The 17,010-nt window shown below is 43.9% G+C and overlaps 1 protein-coding gene across 1 annotated transcript; it reads left to right on the top strand.

Moving 5' to 3' along the window:
• LOC8075278 (endo-1,3;1,4-beta-D-glucanase) lies at positions 6,943 to 13,930 on the top strand. The gene is made up of 7 exons (XM_002447747.2): positions 6,943 to 7,280; positions 7,381 to 7,402; positions 12,770 to 12,887; positions 12,987 to 13,074; positions 13,219 to 13,308; positions 13,430 to 13,530; positions 13,617 to 13,930. The coding sequence occupies exons 1-7, from the start codon at positions 7,046 to 7,048 to the stop codon at positions 13,755 to 13,757; spliced, it is 795 nt and encodes a 264-aa protein (XP_002447792.1). The 5' UTR covers positions 6,943 to 7,045; the 3' UTR covers positions 13,758 to 13,930.

The following is a 17,010-nucleotide window of genomic DNA, read 5'->3' as shown; positions in this document are numbered from 1 at the left end:
TAGATGATTGCTTTAACGGTGCTGAGGAATGGTCTTCCAAGGATGATGGATGGATCGTTTTCGTCTTCTCCCATGTCAATAACCTGAAAGTCTGTGTAGACAAAATGGTCGTCTATTTTGACAGGGACATCAGTTACTGTACCTTTAACCTCTCGAAATGTTTGATCTGCCATCTGGAGCTGAATGTATGTTGGTTTTAGGGGCATGGTTCCGAACAGGAGCCGATAGGTGACTGCGGCCATTATGTTGACGCCCGATCCGGTGTCGCAAAACGTCTTGTAGAAGTTGTATCCATTTATAGAGCAATAGATGCTTGGCATTCCTAGGTCGTCCTTCTTGGTCAGAAACGGTGACTTAAGTCGATGATCTTGACCTCCATGAACTGCAGTGACCATCTTAGCTGACTCGGTCCACACTTGCTTGTTCCTGTTCCTCCTGTTGGTCCTCTTTCTTGGTTTTTGTTAGGATTGCTCTGGGATTTGTGTAGTCTTGTTCTTGAAGGAAAATGTCTCCTTCATCCCTTTGATGTAGAAACTGATCTTGGCAGCGCTAGCGTAGATGACAGCTCCCGAGGTGTTTAAGAATGGCCTCCCTAAGATGATGGGTGCCCTCTCATCATTTCCGGTCTCTATCACCACGAAGTCTGCTGGGGCGTATAAGGTACCAACTCGGACGCAGAGGTTCTTCAATATTCCCTTTGGGAAACTTAACTCCTGATCTGCAAACTACAAACACATGGTTGTTTCTAATAAAGGATATGTAAAGAATTTTTCATAGAGTACCTTGGGCATAATGTTGACGCTAGAGCCAAACTCGCAGAGTGCTTCTGGGAAGTCCACCATGCCGATGGAGATCGGGATGACGGGGCATCCTGGACCGCAACTCTTGACCGGCAGAAGGTCAGTAGTAACTTCAGTGACGGGGTTACTCCAGTAGTTACCTGCATCAAACATGTCTACAAGATTTGCAGATTCTAATCCTTCCGGTTGTGATGGTATACCAGGGTTAGTAGCAGGAACAGCAGCAGCTATTTGATTTAACTGAGATTCAATCATTTTATTAAAGCTATTTTGATTCTTGATGGCAGTAGAGAAATTATCCATTCTATTATTTATATTTTCTAGCATTTTATCATTAGATGCCAATTTATTAGATAGGTTATCCATTAGCTTTCCTTGATTAGACACTAACTCTCTCAGAGGTGGAAAATTATTATTATTATTGTAAGAATTGTTACCTTGATAATTACCTGAGTAGTTAGGCCTCTGTTGATTCCAACCTTGATTTTGCTGAGGACGGTTGTAGTAGTTGTTGTTGTTATTGTTGATGTAGTTCACATCCTCAAGCATCTCAGGGCAGTGATTGCTTGAGTGTCCAGTATCTCCACACTCCTCACAAGTCATGTGAGAGTCGTAGATGTGCATAACTTCTTTCTTAACTCCAGCTCTATCATCGAGCTTCTTCATGAGTAGGTCTGCTTAGCAGACAACATGTCTACCTCCTTGAGGTGATGCATACCTCCACCTTTCTTGCGTGTCTGGGTCCTTTCTTCATTCCAGCCTTGGTTGGACGCCATCTTCTCCACAAGAGCTGTGGCTTATGGTATGGTAAGTGATAGGAATGCTCCTCCAGCTGCAGCATCCATGGTCTCTCGGGCACTGTTGCTGAGCCCATGATAAAACATCTGCATCAGTAGCCAGCTTTCCATTCCATGATGGGGGCATTCTAGGATGTAGTCTTGGAAGCGCTCCCATGCTTCTGGAACAGATTCATCATGTTGTTGCTGAAAACTTGTAATCTTCCCACGGAGAGCATTGGTCTTGCCCATGGGAAAGAATTTAGCCAGAAAGTTCGTGGAGCAGAGTGCCCACGTAGTATTCTTCTCCTTTGTAGCGTAGAACCACTGCTTCGCTCTCCCTAACAGTGAGAATGGGAAGAAGCGAAGTAGTATAGCATCTGTGGGGACTGCTGATATGGTAAATGTGCTGCATATCTCCAGAAAGTGTTGGAGATGAGCACTAGAATCTTCATGTGCCTTCGCACAGAACTGGTTGGATTGCACCATGTTGATAACTCCAGGCTTGAGCTCAAAGTTGCCGTCAATCTCTGCAGCAGGTCCAGTACGAATGTTGTCCGTAGTGGGAGCTGAGAACTCACGGATTGTTTTGTTTGCCACGACTTCGGACTCTGAAGACAAGTTCCGGTGATCTTCTTGGTTGGATGAAGCTTCTTGCTGAAGTGTTGATGATCTCATCTTGAGCTTGGCTCTTGTTTTTCTGAATAACGCTTCGGGATTGTCAACAAAATTTCCTGGAAGATGTCTTCTATTCATACATTACCCTGCATAAGATAAAATAGGAAAATATCGGGGTAAAACTGTATGAGAGAATTGATAAGCTCAATCATATTAGTGATGCGAATGATGACTCAAAATTCTATATCCATTCCTGATTAGTAATCAACCTTCCCGGCAACGGCGCCAAAAATGATTACCAAAAGTAGACTTAGTTTTCTAATTCTGATAACGGTGCCGAAAATGCCAAAAGTAGACTTAGTTTTCTAATTCTGATAACGGTGCCGAAAATGCCAAACCTATCCCTCATGCCACTTAAGCCAAGTTGTCATCCCCAGCATGACATGAGAGACGCGGTATTGAAATATGCAATTGCTCATCTAAATAAATAATAAATGGGATCTACAAGCGCACAGATTAATACCGATGTAGCATTTTAATCGGGAAGTATTCTAGGTATCGTTATTTATATTTTTATCACTAGGAAGGGATTAATAATCATCAATGTTGATTATAGAATGGAATATAAGATTGAGTATCTATCATTGCATGTATAATTAAGAACATTTATCTAACTCTTTCATACAGGGATAAGTGTCACATAAAGGATATATGAAATAATGAATAGTGACAAAGATAATTAATTTCATCAGGATAACTTAGCCACATATAAATATGATAAGCACCTCAATTAGATATTCTAGCAAGTCATTTGCTTGGAATTAGAACGAACTACAAGAATATTTCCTAAGTTATTCTTAACTATACAGTCTAGCATATCATAGTTAGTGCAATTATACTTAGCAATCATTGTGAGACAAGATTACGCCCATGCATAGTGATATTATCAAGGTAAATGAGAAACATAGCAATCACTCCCCTGTAATAATATTGCTCTGCCAGCCCTATACACGAGAGGGGGACTATATAAGAATCAATGAAGCTGTCACTATCACGAACTACCCCGCGATCTGGCATATAGGGTACAATCGCAGATAAATACGGTATAAGCACCACGCCTACACAATATCTATCATTTACCCATGGATACGATGGATAAACGCTATACGATCCTAAACATGTATATAGTTCCAATCTAACTAAGCCAAGTATATAACTATGATAAACTAAGAACAATATAATTGCGAATATAAACAAGTAGAGCAAAGTCATATTCATAATATTGAAAAACAAAGATGAACAATTAGAAGAACAATTAGAGAATTACCAAGAATCCTCTTGACAGATCCGGAAACCAATCGAAGATTGACTCCTTCTAGTTCTAATCCTATGTAGCTATGCTAATCTAGATATCTAATTGATGTGGTGGCTCTAGGCTTGATTAGAGGCTTCTTCTCCCTTGATGAATAATGAATTAGGGTTGAGAGCTCTCTCCTCCAGGGCCAAGGGGTCTGGTTTTATAGTCCCTCCAAGTGAATATGGGCCGTCGGATCAAACCGACATTAATTGATTGAACGGTTATCCTTGATCCTTTAGATCGGTGGAGCGCAATCCCGAAAGAGAGTTCTGGTTGGACTCTAACAAGGGGCGGGCGCCCTGGTCCCTAGGGCGGGCGCCCTGGGCCAGGCTCCGTTTTGCCTCCGCTTCGTTCCTGTGGCTTCTGGAGTCTTCTAGATGTAAGTTAATTGCGGGGCTCGTTAATATCTCTATGTAATCCCGACATGTGGGCCTTTCTTCCGTATTTCCTGATAACCCCCTGCAGAAATAGACAAACACCAAAACTCGTGGAATTCTGTCAGATAAAACCCTAAGTCTGGATGTTGATTTCATTTGGATCCTTTTCTTTGTTTATTTGATAATTAAATTTGATACTTAAGGACCGTCAACAGTGGTGGCAAGGAGCATCTCTGACGAGAAGCAGTGGCAGCGGAGCGGTGAACTCCCTACCTACTGCGGTGGTGCATGGAGCAGGACCAACCCCCATCCCCCAGGTGGCGGCGACCCAGATCCAGGCCCGGTTAGGGCTGGATACAGGCATTATTTTTTTTGTTCGATTTACCGAGGCGAGCATCAAACCGCCTCGGAAAAGGTTCGATTTACCATGACCTTTGGTCCGAGGCGGTTTGCCAAAATGCCTCGGTTAAGCTCTTTTGCCCGCCTCGGTTAATCTTTTGTGTAGTAGTCCATGCCTCATGTTCATCCTTCATCGCTCCTAGTCCATCGACACGACACATCTCTACTTGACCTTCTATATGTCTGTCAATAGTCTCTATGCTTCACACTTGCACACCAACACAACCAAGAGACTTGTTGCCCAAGTACTCACACCACGTTTAATCTCAAAATCAAGCGAAGCCTGATCATCCCTTGAAAATCAGTTATCACAACTTGAGACATATGGGCCCTAGCCGTTGGGCCAGGAATTTTAGTGCTGGTTGGTGGCTCTCCAAACCAGGATTGATGCTTCCATTAGTCCTGGCCCAACAATGACCAGGACTAAAGGTAAAAAACTGAAAGTTTGTTCTCTATTAGTGCCACCTCATCTTACTCTTGTCTGCTATAATAATATATATAGTAGTACAAATTAGTAACTTGCACTTCAGTAACATGCAGCACTTACTCTACTCTCTTTGTTCTTAATTACATATTGTCCTAAGTCCAACATTTATATCTTTAACTAACAATTTTAAAAAATATATATAACTTTACGACATAAGACCCATTTCTAGATTCACTCTAAGAAACACTTTCATAATATATAATATATATTGTGAAACTATAAATGTTTTTTTAAATAAATGATCAAAATTAGTACCCTTTGACTTAGCATAGAGCTACCTACTATGACATGTAAAAAAGAACTGAGGAGATGAATTACATGACTGAACAGTGGCAACCGAACCACAAACGTTCGTTAAGAAAACAAATGTTAAATTGTGGACACATGGCGAAACTTTGCCGTGAGTAAATCTTTGTGGCACCACACCGTCTGCTAAGGTTGGGCACACGGCAAACCTCAACGAAAAAAATCCAAAGTTTTGCGGCGCATAGGATTCAAACCTATGACCTCTCTTTCGTGTTTCTTTGCTCTTAACCACTACACCACACTATGACTTGTGTTTATATTGCATTTCGGTTTCTCAAATATTATGTCAAATTATGTGTAAATTGATAATTTGAGATTCTAAATGATTTCAAATAAAAAAATTGTCAACTAAAAAGTTTCATAACTTTTTGAGATCTACAATTTTCATTTAGGGAGTTTCTCCATCCAAGGTTGTTTATAAAATTTGAATTTCAAATTTGAGAAATTCAAACGTAGTTTTCGCATGATAAGATGATTCCAAAACAAAAAGTTGTCAACTACAAAGTTTTATGACTTTTTGAGATCTAAAAAGTTTATTTAGAGAGTTTTTCCATCTGAGATTATTTTAAAAAATTCATATTTTAAAATTTTCAATTGAAATACTGAAAATAATTAAGAAATACTAAACGATTCAAAAAAATTCCCAAACTTGGACACGGCACAACCTATGTAGTGTAGTGCCTATAGAAAAAGTTTCAAAATCAAACTCAAATATAAAAATTAAATCTACTCCAACTCATGCTCCTTCACTCATAACTCTCTCAAACTTCTTCGAAGATTGTTTGGTTTCTATACATTATATATAATAACTTGTTCGAAATCTTCTCAAATTTTTTTTATGGCCTTTATGTATGATAACATGACATGTGTACAAGTTTCAGGATTTACGCAATAAAATAGCATTTATTAGATTTTTTAAAAAGTACCAACGCACGTTTGACGTCGTGTCTCCTAACCACGACATTGAAAATTCATTTTTGTTTCGAATGTATGTTCTCAGACATGGTTGGGTAACATGAATATTATTTTTCTGATATTTTTTCCAACTATTTCACTGACTCGTAGTTCAAATTTGAACGCTACCGAAAAAATAAAAATAAATAATGTTAATTGCAAAAATATAGCAAACATGTTTCAAATTTTATGAAATTTGAGTATGGAGTTACAAATGGTGAGTGCGTAGAGAATAAAAAATTTGGAGGGCAAAATCTGAAAAAAGACAAATTATTTGCCGTGTGCCACACCCATGGCACATGGCAAAGTTTGTGTTTGCTGTGTGTCAGCCTCAAGCACACGGCAAACCCAGGCTTTATCGTATGCTTAGCGGCCACACACGGCAAACATTGACGGCTGGAGGTGGGCATTAGCGCGGGTTAGCTTTTACCGTGTGTACTGTTTTTGCCGTGTATTGCTCACGGCAAATGTTTGAGTTCATCGTGTGTAACACACGGCAAAGACCAGGTATACCATGTGCATAGCGTTTACCGTGTGCGTGGGTTAGACACACGGCATACCCAATCTTTACCGTGTGTTGTCGTGGCAAACAGACGGTAAAAGCCGGCTCTCCGGTAGTGTACCAAGCGATCCAATGTCAACGGTACCAGCTGCTTTGAGGGACAACAAACTCCGATCGCGCAGTCCGATCCATCACAGCTAACCGTCTCGATGCAACTTGCTCACCAAGCTCCTTTCAGCTTCTTGTATAGTTTAGCTCTCGCGTTCTGTTCTTATCCCGAAGCCCTTACAAACGACAAAGCTGAAGGCCTCTTTGAGATGGCGACATAAAAACTACCATTCCGTGTAATGGCATCTAGCTCCTAGCGCTACATAACCAGCTGCTAGTTAGCTTCTGTGTGTGACGCAGCAGCGCGTGCGTGGCAGGCTGCGCAACAAGGGTTGTTGAGCTTTCCGGTCGTCTGAGCGACATGGCCACCGCGCACGTTTTCCTCTGCCTCGCCGCCGTCGTGCTTGCTGCTGCGGCGGCAGCAGCCTCCCCAGCTCATCATCAGCATTCGCAATGCCTGGACAACCCGCCGGACCTGTCTCTGCGTGGCGGCGAGTCTGGCGTGGTCGTCGGAGACCTACCAGGGGGCTTCAAAGCCTACGTCACAGGCCCGTCCGAGTCCAGCCGCGCCGTCGTTCTCGCCTCCGACGTCTTCGGTTAGGAAGCACAGATCCATATATCATCACGTACACCTTTGGTTGTTCTTCGCCGTGGTTTTTGACAAGCTTCTATGTTTTCTTTCACTGGTTTCTTCAGGGTTCGAGGCGCCTATACTCAGGTATACAAACATGCCTCACCTTCACTTCCGTAGTTCCATTAATTCCTAGATTTTAGTTGAGTTCCTTCTTGTCCCTCTTATATACTCTTCCACATCTGCTTCAGAACCAACAGAAGTTTTTTGGTAAGCTGATTATATACTTGAATAATTTAAGGTGTCAAATTTGCTGATATAGGTTAGAATCTTGGGAAGAATACTGTATTTAGAACAAATATATATACGTGGTTAAAATAATTGGTTTTATTGTCAGTCTCGAAAAAGAAACGAAGGAAAGAAAATGCCCTGTTGTTTGTCAACAAGAGCGTCATCTTCAATTTTTATTAACAACTGAACATGCCCTCAGCCAACTTGCATTATATATTTGTTACTAGCTAGTACTACTTGTTTATTTAGCGGATGGTTGTTGGAGTCCTTAAATAACGACATTAGAATGAATTTTCACCACAATAATCCATAAAGGGTATACAAAGGCGTGCATGTGCAGAGTACTAGATTACCTGAATAAAAAAAAAAAAATATAGGAACACAGCTTCAGACTGCAAACAGTCAGCTCCTTGCACAGAATTAAAGATTTTCAGTAGCGTTTCTTTTGTTTTACTGCTTCCCTGACATTATCATAACATTTATGTAGATAACGATTGCATTATCAGCTAATAACATTCTGTGGACAAAAGCAGCTGTCCACTAATTGCGAATAATCTTGATGAGCAAATTTGGCCATTCCCTGATCAACGAATTTCTCACCAAAATAGGCGAGCAGCAAAAGACGCCGTAGTTTTCCTATATTGTCTGTCCTAATTAAAGAAAAAAAAAGGAACACAAGGCACGATCTGTTCTCGTCAACGGGAGCATCTTCAGTTTTAAGGGACCTCAAATAAACAACTGAGCATGCACAAGTACTCAACCAACTTGCCTTTTGTTAGTTAGTACTTCTTTATAGATTGGATGGTCGTTGGAGTTGTGCAATAGGCATGTTATAGGCTAAGTATACTTTCGCCACTTACTACCTCGGTCTACAAACAATGCAATTCTATAACATAGTACTTAGTCCAATCATTTTAATTTTAACTAAATTATGTATAAGGTAGTGATATTTATCATATTAAATAATTATCAATAGCTTTGTTTGTAATATATTTTTATGTTAGTATTTAATTATTACGAGTTTAGTACTATTTTCTGTAAATTTACTCAATTTAAGATATATAGTTTGACATAGGTTAACTCTAGAATTGTATCCTTTTTAGAATGAAAGTAGTAATGTACAACGGTTTTGTAGATGGGTACATCAATACTTGTCTACTTGATAATCGTAAAAAATATAGTTACTAGAATATAGCTTCTGTATGTTTGTCCATTGGCATTGTTGACACATTTCTAGGTAACAATTGCATTACCATCTTATGAATATTCTGTGGACAAAACTCTAAGGTGCATTTGTGTTTGTGCCATCACTTTGGGAAACTTATGGCGAATTTGCTCTTGTTTTTTTTAACTTTCCATTTTTTGAAAGACAGATTTTGCCCCTATTCTAGTAAGTATTAATGCCAATTGATATATGAAATGACTATTTTGCCGATGTTGACTTGAATTTACTTTCCTTAGTTATTTGTGTTTTTAGTTTTTGCATCAAAAGTTTAGAAATTTTTTTGACAGGTTTGGTAAAGATTCAAGGAACAAAATTTGACACCATTTGCATAAATTTTCAAGTGAACTTTGAAAAAATTTGACAAATTTTGGCAACATTATGACACAACTTGAATATATTAAATCATGAAACCATATGTCAACAATAACATTGTAACATGTCTAGGTCACATTCTAACACGTCCAAATCACATACCAATATATATGCTTGCATCACATTCAAGCATCTAATCTTAACAAATTAGCTAGCCTCTTGATGTTCCTCCTCTTCCTTGTGCTCGTTGTCTCTGTTCCGGTTCCCAGCAGTGGCGGACCTAGGAATTGGCCAAGACTAGGGCCAAATCTTGGTGGCCAAAATCCAAAAGCTATAGCCTACGGTATAGTCTATAGGAATATATATATATATATATATATATATATATATATATATATATATATATATATATATATATATATATATATAGATAGATAGATAGATAGATATATATATAGATAGATATATATATATATATACACACACGTATATCAAAAAAAACAAAAAATCTCAAGCAAAGTTTGCAATATGAGAGAAATTCTCAAACTATATAATTAAAAGAATACATATAAATAAAAACTAAAATACTGAAAAATTGAAAGAATAAGTAGTAGACGCAGTCCTGCTCCACTGCTCCTTCGGCATGGATAGGCCGAGCCGAGGGCCCCTGGCTGGTGGCTGCAACCCGCGAGGGACCCGTCGAGCTGCGAGCGCGTCTGGCACTCTAGCTGTCTCCGTCTGGACGAGGTAGCGGTCGTCGGTCGGCCCTGGCAGCGAGCAGAGGAGGGACGCCGAAGGCCGGAGTGGACTGTGCGAGGTCGTGAGCCCGCGACGGAGTGACCGCGACTCCGTGAGGGCGCGCGACTGCGCGAGCGCGAGGCGTGCCGCGTGCGGCGGCATGCAGGGGGTGGCGGGGCGCGTGCAGGGGACGGCGCGAGGCTCGGTGGCTGAGCATGAGGCCTGAGCGACTTCCCTTCTTAGTCTGCCCTAGTGTTTTGCTTAATGGGCTTCTTTCTTAGGCCAAAACTGAAGAATTGCTCCTAACATTTCTGGGCCACGACTAGGGCCACGGCCCTACTAGCCCTAGCTGCCCGTGTCCCATTCCCCTTCTAGTAGCATTTTCACTTACACAAGCAAAGAGTAAAAATATGTTAGTAAATTAACAATGGTTAATTAAGGAAAATAAATAGCAATGAGCATCTGGAACACCTCATCTATCATCTATGGCCCCTTTATTCCTTTCTCTGTATCTATAGTGATGAGTATACCTCGAACACAAATGCATTTTGTAAGAAAATGTTGAAACCTGAAAGATGCATGTAGTGACTTAGAATATGATCATATATATATACTTGTAGAAGTAGAAGTAGCCTTCGTTAAGTTATTGCTGAACCATGTCAAACATTCCTTAGACTAACAATTGTACCATCCACTAATACTGCAATGACAATTGACCTTTTAACCTTCCTATCAAGTGAGCAGCACGCATGGCAATCTAGGGCATTCAAACATGCAAAAACCAATGAATGCATGGTTTACGAGCAACAAAGAACCTCCTGAAAGACACATCTCAACAGATTTCTTCAGTGAGCTCAACAATAATACTACTAACCTTACAAGCTCAGTTTAATAGGTAGAAAGCATGTCATAGCTGTTATTCCATTTCCCACACAGTGTGTCTAATGCTCCAATTATTCCTCTGACAACTGTCATATGGAATATCCGCCATCGTGTACTTATTTTACCCATCTTGTAACTGACTTTGTCCTATTTTATGGCCATCCCTCAGTAAGTCCACCACTTTGTTAGCTACCCATTTATTCGACGCCATTGTTTCACCACATTTGTTGAGTAAACTTCAGAAGTACCTAGGTCCACTCATCTTAGCCAACAATCATATAATACACAAAAGGGAAAAAATTATGAGTGCAAAGAGAATGCAAGAAGTTGACAACACTTATACTATCTTGCATATAGCTCTCAGACTTGTCTTTTTTCATGATCTGGAAAATAATGATCATCCTAGATACCATGATAAGTAATTTCTGGTTTGCACTGACGCACTTCTAGGAAGACCACTTTCTCATCAATACATGGATCATCAACATCATAGGAAACATAGCATGATCATAGTTATGGTCAGAGCATGAATCATTAGTCAGATGATGCAGCCACATAAGGGGCATCATTAGTGCTAGAAGTTAATGTGTCAGTATATGGCCTCATCATCATATCCTCCTTTTCCATTGGATTTATTGTTTTTCTCTATAGTTGACATCTCACAAGGATTCAAAAAATTCCTGTAATACCTCAGCTCATTAGAATCATGTAGTAGTAGTAAAGTTGGTCGGATCATGTGACCCTTGTGACACGTGAGGAGTTATAGTTAGTGGGTTTAATACTACCTTAGAAATTTAGGAGGGTGAGGGCTAGCTTAAAGTATCACCATTTCGTGTGTGCTTGGTTACCAGTCCATCGTCTCATGCGTACACCACGAGCCTCTGCTGCTGCAAGCACCTCAACTATCTACATGAACCAGCCTGCTGCATTTCTTTCAGATTAGTCTGAGCAGGCCCATGAAGCCATGACAGATACAAGAACTCCAGTCCACTCCGTATTGTACAGCACTGGGCGGCTGGGCTCCTGCTAAAGCGCCAAGGGCATGCACAGTTTGGGCCTCAGAATATTGCCAGCAGGTCCTTCTCTCTCGCCTGAAGCCGTTGCAGTGCAGCCTTCAGAACGCAGAGGCATTTGACCCTCAAATAAAGAAAAAAATCCCACTTGACACCGTCGTCAGCATGAGACGATACTAATTACTGGACCACAATGTAAGTTGGGAGGGCGGTTCGTTTGTGTATGGGAGGATCAATGTGTTCCAGAATGCAGAGCGCCAATGCCGTGCTGACAACGCAAAGAGTTCCTAATGCTGACTCCTAACATGTTGACCGGCATCATGCAGTTTGCCAACTTCTCAGCACCCAGTTCTGAGGGGTAAAAATCACAATTGGCCATCATAGGAACGGCAAGAACACGAGTCACAAAAAAAGAGGAAGGGCAAGAACACCAATCTCCCAAACTCAAAATGAGCAGTCCAATAACTAACAAAAATTTCATCTATTATTATACCCGATGAATGAATATCTCGACAGTAATGAGAAAGTTTGTTGTACAATATCTACTCCTTTTCTTACTTAATGTTTCACTTATGCTTGATTTGTGTTCAACAATAAACTAACCATGCATGCTTTGGATTCTTTAAATTTCTCGATATATGAGATACACTACCCCTCCCTCTTGCCAAAGGGTGCCTAACTGAACTGGTTAGGTGGCCGGCCTTAGCTGCCCTTCTTAGATCGTGAGTTTGACTCCTTATGGGAGCAAATTTCACGCTAGGGTTAAACAAATCCTCTCGTGTGTCCTAAAGCCAAAGCACATGTCAAAGGTCCGACCCGATTAAAATCCCCTCATTTGTCCCACGGCCAACGCACAGATCAAAGGCCAGGAGTTCGGGGGTTTTCTCGACCTGTGTGAGAAGATCTTCTCACTTACACTAATGCATGGGGTGGCTTACCCCCGCAGGTCAAGTTTTTTTTAATGGTGCCTCTCTAGAATGCTTGAATGTTAATTAGTTCTTGGTTATGAATGCTTGAATGCTAATTAGTTCTTGGTTATGTTTCATAATACAGAACGATCGCCGATAAAGTTGCTGAGGCTGGATACTTTGTCGTGGTGCCAGATTTCTTCAATGGAGATCCTTACGACACAAGTAAAAACATTACAGTGTGGATCAAGTTTCACTCCCCGGTTTGTTCCATTTATTAGTCAGACGTAGTTTCCATATCTTGAAGCACATTTTATAATGAGTTCAAAACAATTTCATCGAGTATCCAATCGAACTGACAGGTAAAAGCTGCCAAAGACACCAAGCCACTCTTTGCTGCTTTGAAGAAGGAAGGAAAGAGCATTGCTGTTGGCGGTTATTGCTGGGGTGGTGAGCCAAGCCATAACAACTAACTGTATCAAACACTATTATATTAGTCACCAAGCTTTACACACTTAGTTGGTATTTTCAATTTCTTTTTTGAGGCAACACATCTGACATACTAATTCTTACAATATTGCTTCATTTTGCTAGGAAAATTTGGTGCCGAGATAGCAAAAACTAACGATATAAAAGTAGTTTGCCTTTCTCATCCATCAACAGTGACGGCTGAAGATATGAAAGGTGTGCCCACCATTTTTGTATTTACACATCCTTACAGAGTGTGCATTGATAGGGATGGCTTTTGTGAAACAAGTCTTGCGTTATTAAATTAATTCCTAAGCTAAATTATTCGAAAACTCAGAGATCAAATGCCCAATTGAGATCCTTGGTGCTCAGAATGACACGTCCACACCACCAAAACTAGTGTACCAGTTTGTGAGTGCTTTGCGTCAAAGAAATGAGGTGAGTCCCTATTGACAACAGTAACACTGGATATCAATTACACCTATATATGAACATCTGTGACATTGTTATATTAATGATTGCAGATTCCATACTTCGCCAAGATCTTTCCTGGAGTTGCACATGGATTTGCTTGCAGATATAATACCACTGATCCCTTGGCCGTCAGAACCGCTGAAGAAGCTCTTGCTTACATGCTTGATTGGTTCAAGAAATATTTGAAGTGAAGACTACAGATATGCATATACAAGGTTGTTCCTACTGAATTAAAGGGAACAATAACTGTTTGCAATCCATTGTAAACTTGAAGACATGCCAGAGAATGAATTCAGGACATACACATATTCTTTTACGACCACAAGTCATTTGCCATTGGCGGCTAGTAGCACGTGGTAAGATCCTCGACCTTGTTCTTCTTGGCCAACGTTGCCCGTGAGGCCGTGAGAGATGCGGTCCGTGTGCCTGGAGCCGCGCGGGACCGAGGTCTTCATGGCCACCATGTCGTAGCTAAGTTTCATTACAGATGGATGGCCGTCTGTTGTAGATCGGTCACTGGATGGCATGTCGCCGTCACCGCCGTCTCTAAAGCACGCGATTGAAGAAAAGTGAGCAGTACGTGAGGCGGTAGTGATGGGATGATCCATCACATCTGCAAACATCATTGGTCTGGATTTGGATTGGGCATCGATTGGATGGGGCCTGGATAATAATGCACATGAAAATTTTAACTATTTCTCTGAAAACTTCCCTTGGCGCCGAGCGTCCACAATGACCGTGTTATGGTAGGCAACACCTACCAGCATAGGCGTCAGCAAGGGGGCTGAATCTTGGCGCATAGAGCTAGAATTTGGATAGTTTGTTAGAGTTTGACATAGATAAGATTAGGTAGATTTTGGAAAGATATGATAGAGTTTGGGTTAGAGTCCAGGTTTGATAAAGGAATCAGAGTTTGTTAAGAGTTTATTACCTAGATTGTAATAGGACTATAAAGTCCAGTCAAGTTAATGAATCAGGCTCAGCCTGGGATTGTGTCTAATACACCCTTAGGCGCCCAGCACCCCTTCCCTGTTTCCCTGTACGTCTTCCTGCTCTGCGGTGACGGCTCTCCGCCGCCGCCAACGCTCACGCCCTCAACCTCTCCACTCTCCTCCCTACAACCTCCGCAGCAAGGCCCAGCGCCGTAACAACGTGGTATCAGACTCCATGGCAACGACCGGGATGCCTCCGCGCCGCTCGCGCCGTCGACCAGCGTGTCCGCGGCCACGGGTGCTTCGCAGCCGCTGACCGCCACCACCGGCGCTCTCCTCCCCACCACCCCGCCGTCCCAGCCGCCCACGCTCGCCTCCATCGCCGACTCGCTCGCTCGACTCACCTCCGCGTTCAACGGCATGCAGCTGCAGATGTCAGCCATGAACCATCAGCTGTCTGCCCAGGGCGCCAGACTGACAGCCATGGACGGCCAGCAAGGGTACCCCCAATTCGGCTTGCCGGGGTTCGGGGGTGTTCCCCAACTACCGGCGACCTCGGCACCGCTGATCACGGAAGTCACGACGGCTGCCGAGGACTCATCTGCGTCGGTGTTCCCTGCACTGCAGCAGTCCTCCACAGCTCCGCAGGGACAGCAGTCCGCACCGGCGCCACCATGGGAGTTCCAATCACACAGATCCAATTCCCTCACTCTCCGTCGCCGATCCCGCAGTTTGGCTCGGTTACGCAGAGTCTGCCACTGCCGGCCTCTGCCCACATGGTGCCTTCTCAGCCGGCATGGGAGTCCGCCGCCGTCCCCAAGTATCACAAGATTTCCTCTGAAACATACGACGGCAAGGACGATCCGCTGGGTTGACTCAACAAATGTGAGCAATTTTTCCGGGGCCAACTCACGCGCGAGGTGGACAAAGTCTGGATGGCGTCATACCACCTCAAAAGAGTAGCCCGGCAGTGGTACCTCGTCCTGGAAACCGACATCGGCCGGCCTTCGTGGCCGGACTTTCATCGCTACTGCCAGCAGCGCTTCGGGCCCGCCATCAGCACTAATCACTTGGCGGACTTGGCGCGGCTGCCGTTCGGATCCAACGTCGATGCATATATGGAAGCGTTCCAAGCACGGGCCGCGCACGCAGGCGATCTCTCCTCGCTGCAGCGTGCCCGACTGTTCATGGGTGGACTGCTAGACTACATCCGCGTGGACGTCGAGCTCCAGGATCCCCAGGACCTCCAGCATGCTATGCGCCTGGCCCGGGCATACGAGCGTCGCAATGCAGTCCTGCTGCCCACCTTACCAGGACCCCAACGCCCGGCGCGACATCCACCAGCAGCATTGTCGGCACCGGCACCGACCAGTGGCTCGCCCTCCTCTGCACTGGCACCTCCGACGCCGGCTGCGCGCTCCTACAAGCGTCTCACGCCGGAGGAGATGGCTGAACGTCGCAAGTTCGGCCTCTGCTACAACAGCGATGAGCTGTTCGTTCGAGGGCACAAATGCGCCCCGACGAGCTGGACGACGACCCACCAACCGAGCAGCCAGCGTTCGACCCAGAGAAGCCGATGATCTCACTGTCCGCGGTGACGGGCATCCGGGCGCGCGACACCATGCAGCTGCGTGTAACGATCGGTGCCCACGACTTCACGGCTCTTCTGGACTCAGGGTCGACGCACAACTTCATCAACCCAGATGCTGTTAGCCGCGCGGCCTGCAGTTCACAGACAGCAATGGCGCCCAGGTTATCGTCGCGAACGGTGACCGCGTCGCGTGCCAGGGGCACGCCCGCAGCGTTCAGCTCCTTATCGGCAATGAACGCTTCACGGTGGACTGCTTCTCGATCCCGTTGGCTCCCTACGACATGGTCCTAGGCATTACGTGGCTGCGTGCTTTGGGGCCTATACTTTGGGACTTCGCAACGCTACGGATGGCGTTCACCCTCCGAGGCCGCCGGGTGGTGTGGACAGGAGTGGGTGCGCCCTGCACTGCCCCATCTGTGGCCATGTCTTCGGCCAACCTCTACACTGACAAGGGGGCGGAACACGCCCTTCTGGAGCAGCTCCTGGACGCTTACCAGGATGTGTTCACTGAGCCTGAGGGGCTGCCCCCGACTAGAGCCTGTGACCATCGGATTCATCTGAAGGCCGGCACAGAGCCCGTGGCGGTGCGGCCATACCGTTACCCGCAGCTGTAGAAAGACGAGCTGGAGCGGCAGTGTGAGGTGATGCTGCAGCAGGGACTCATCCAGTACAGTACCTCGCCTTTCTCCGCTCCGGTCCTGCTGGTCAAGAAACAAGATGGGACTTGGCGCTTTTGCGTCGACTACAGGGCTCTCAACTCGGCGACAGTCAAGGACAAATTCCCAATTCCGGTTGTCGAGGAACTCCTGGACGACCTGCATGGCGCAAAGTTCTTCACCAAGTTGGATTTGCGCTCGAGATATCACCAGGTTCGTGTTTACCCTGCAGATGTCCACAAGACGGTGTTTCGCACGCATCATG

Source organism: Sorghum bicolor, chromosome 7 (genome assembly GCF_000003195.3).
Source record: "Sorghum bicolor cultivar BTx623 chromosome 7, Sorghum_bicolor_NCBIv3, whole genome shotgun sequence".
Classification (NCBI taxonomy): Eukaryota; Viridiplantae; Streptophyta; class Magnoliopsida; order Poales; family Poaceae; genus Sorghum; species Sorghum bicolor.
Note: the sequence above shows the minus strand (reverse complement) of the source record. Positions and strands in the feature narration are given on the sequence as shown.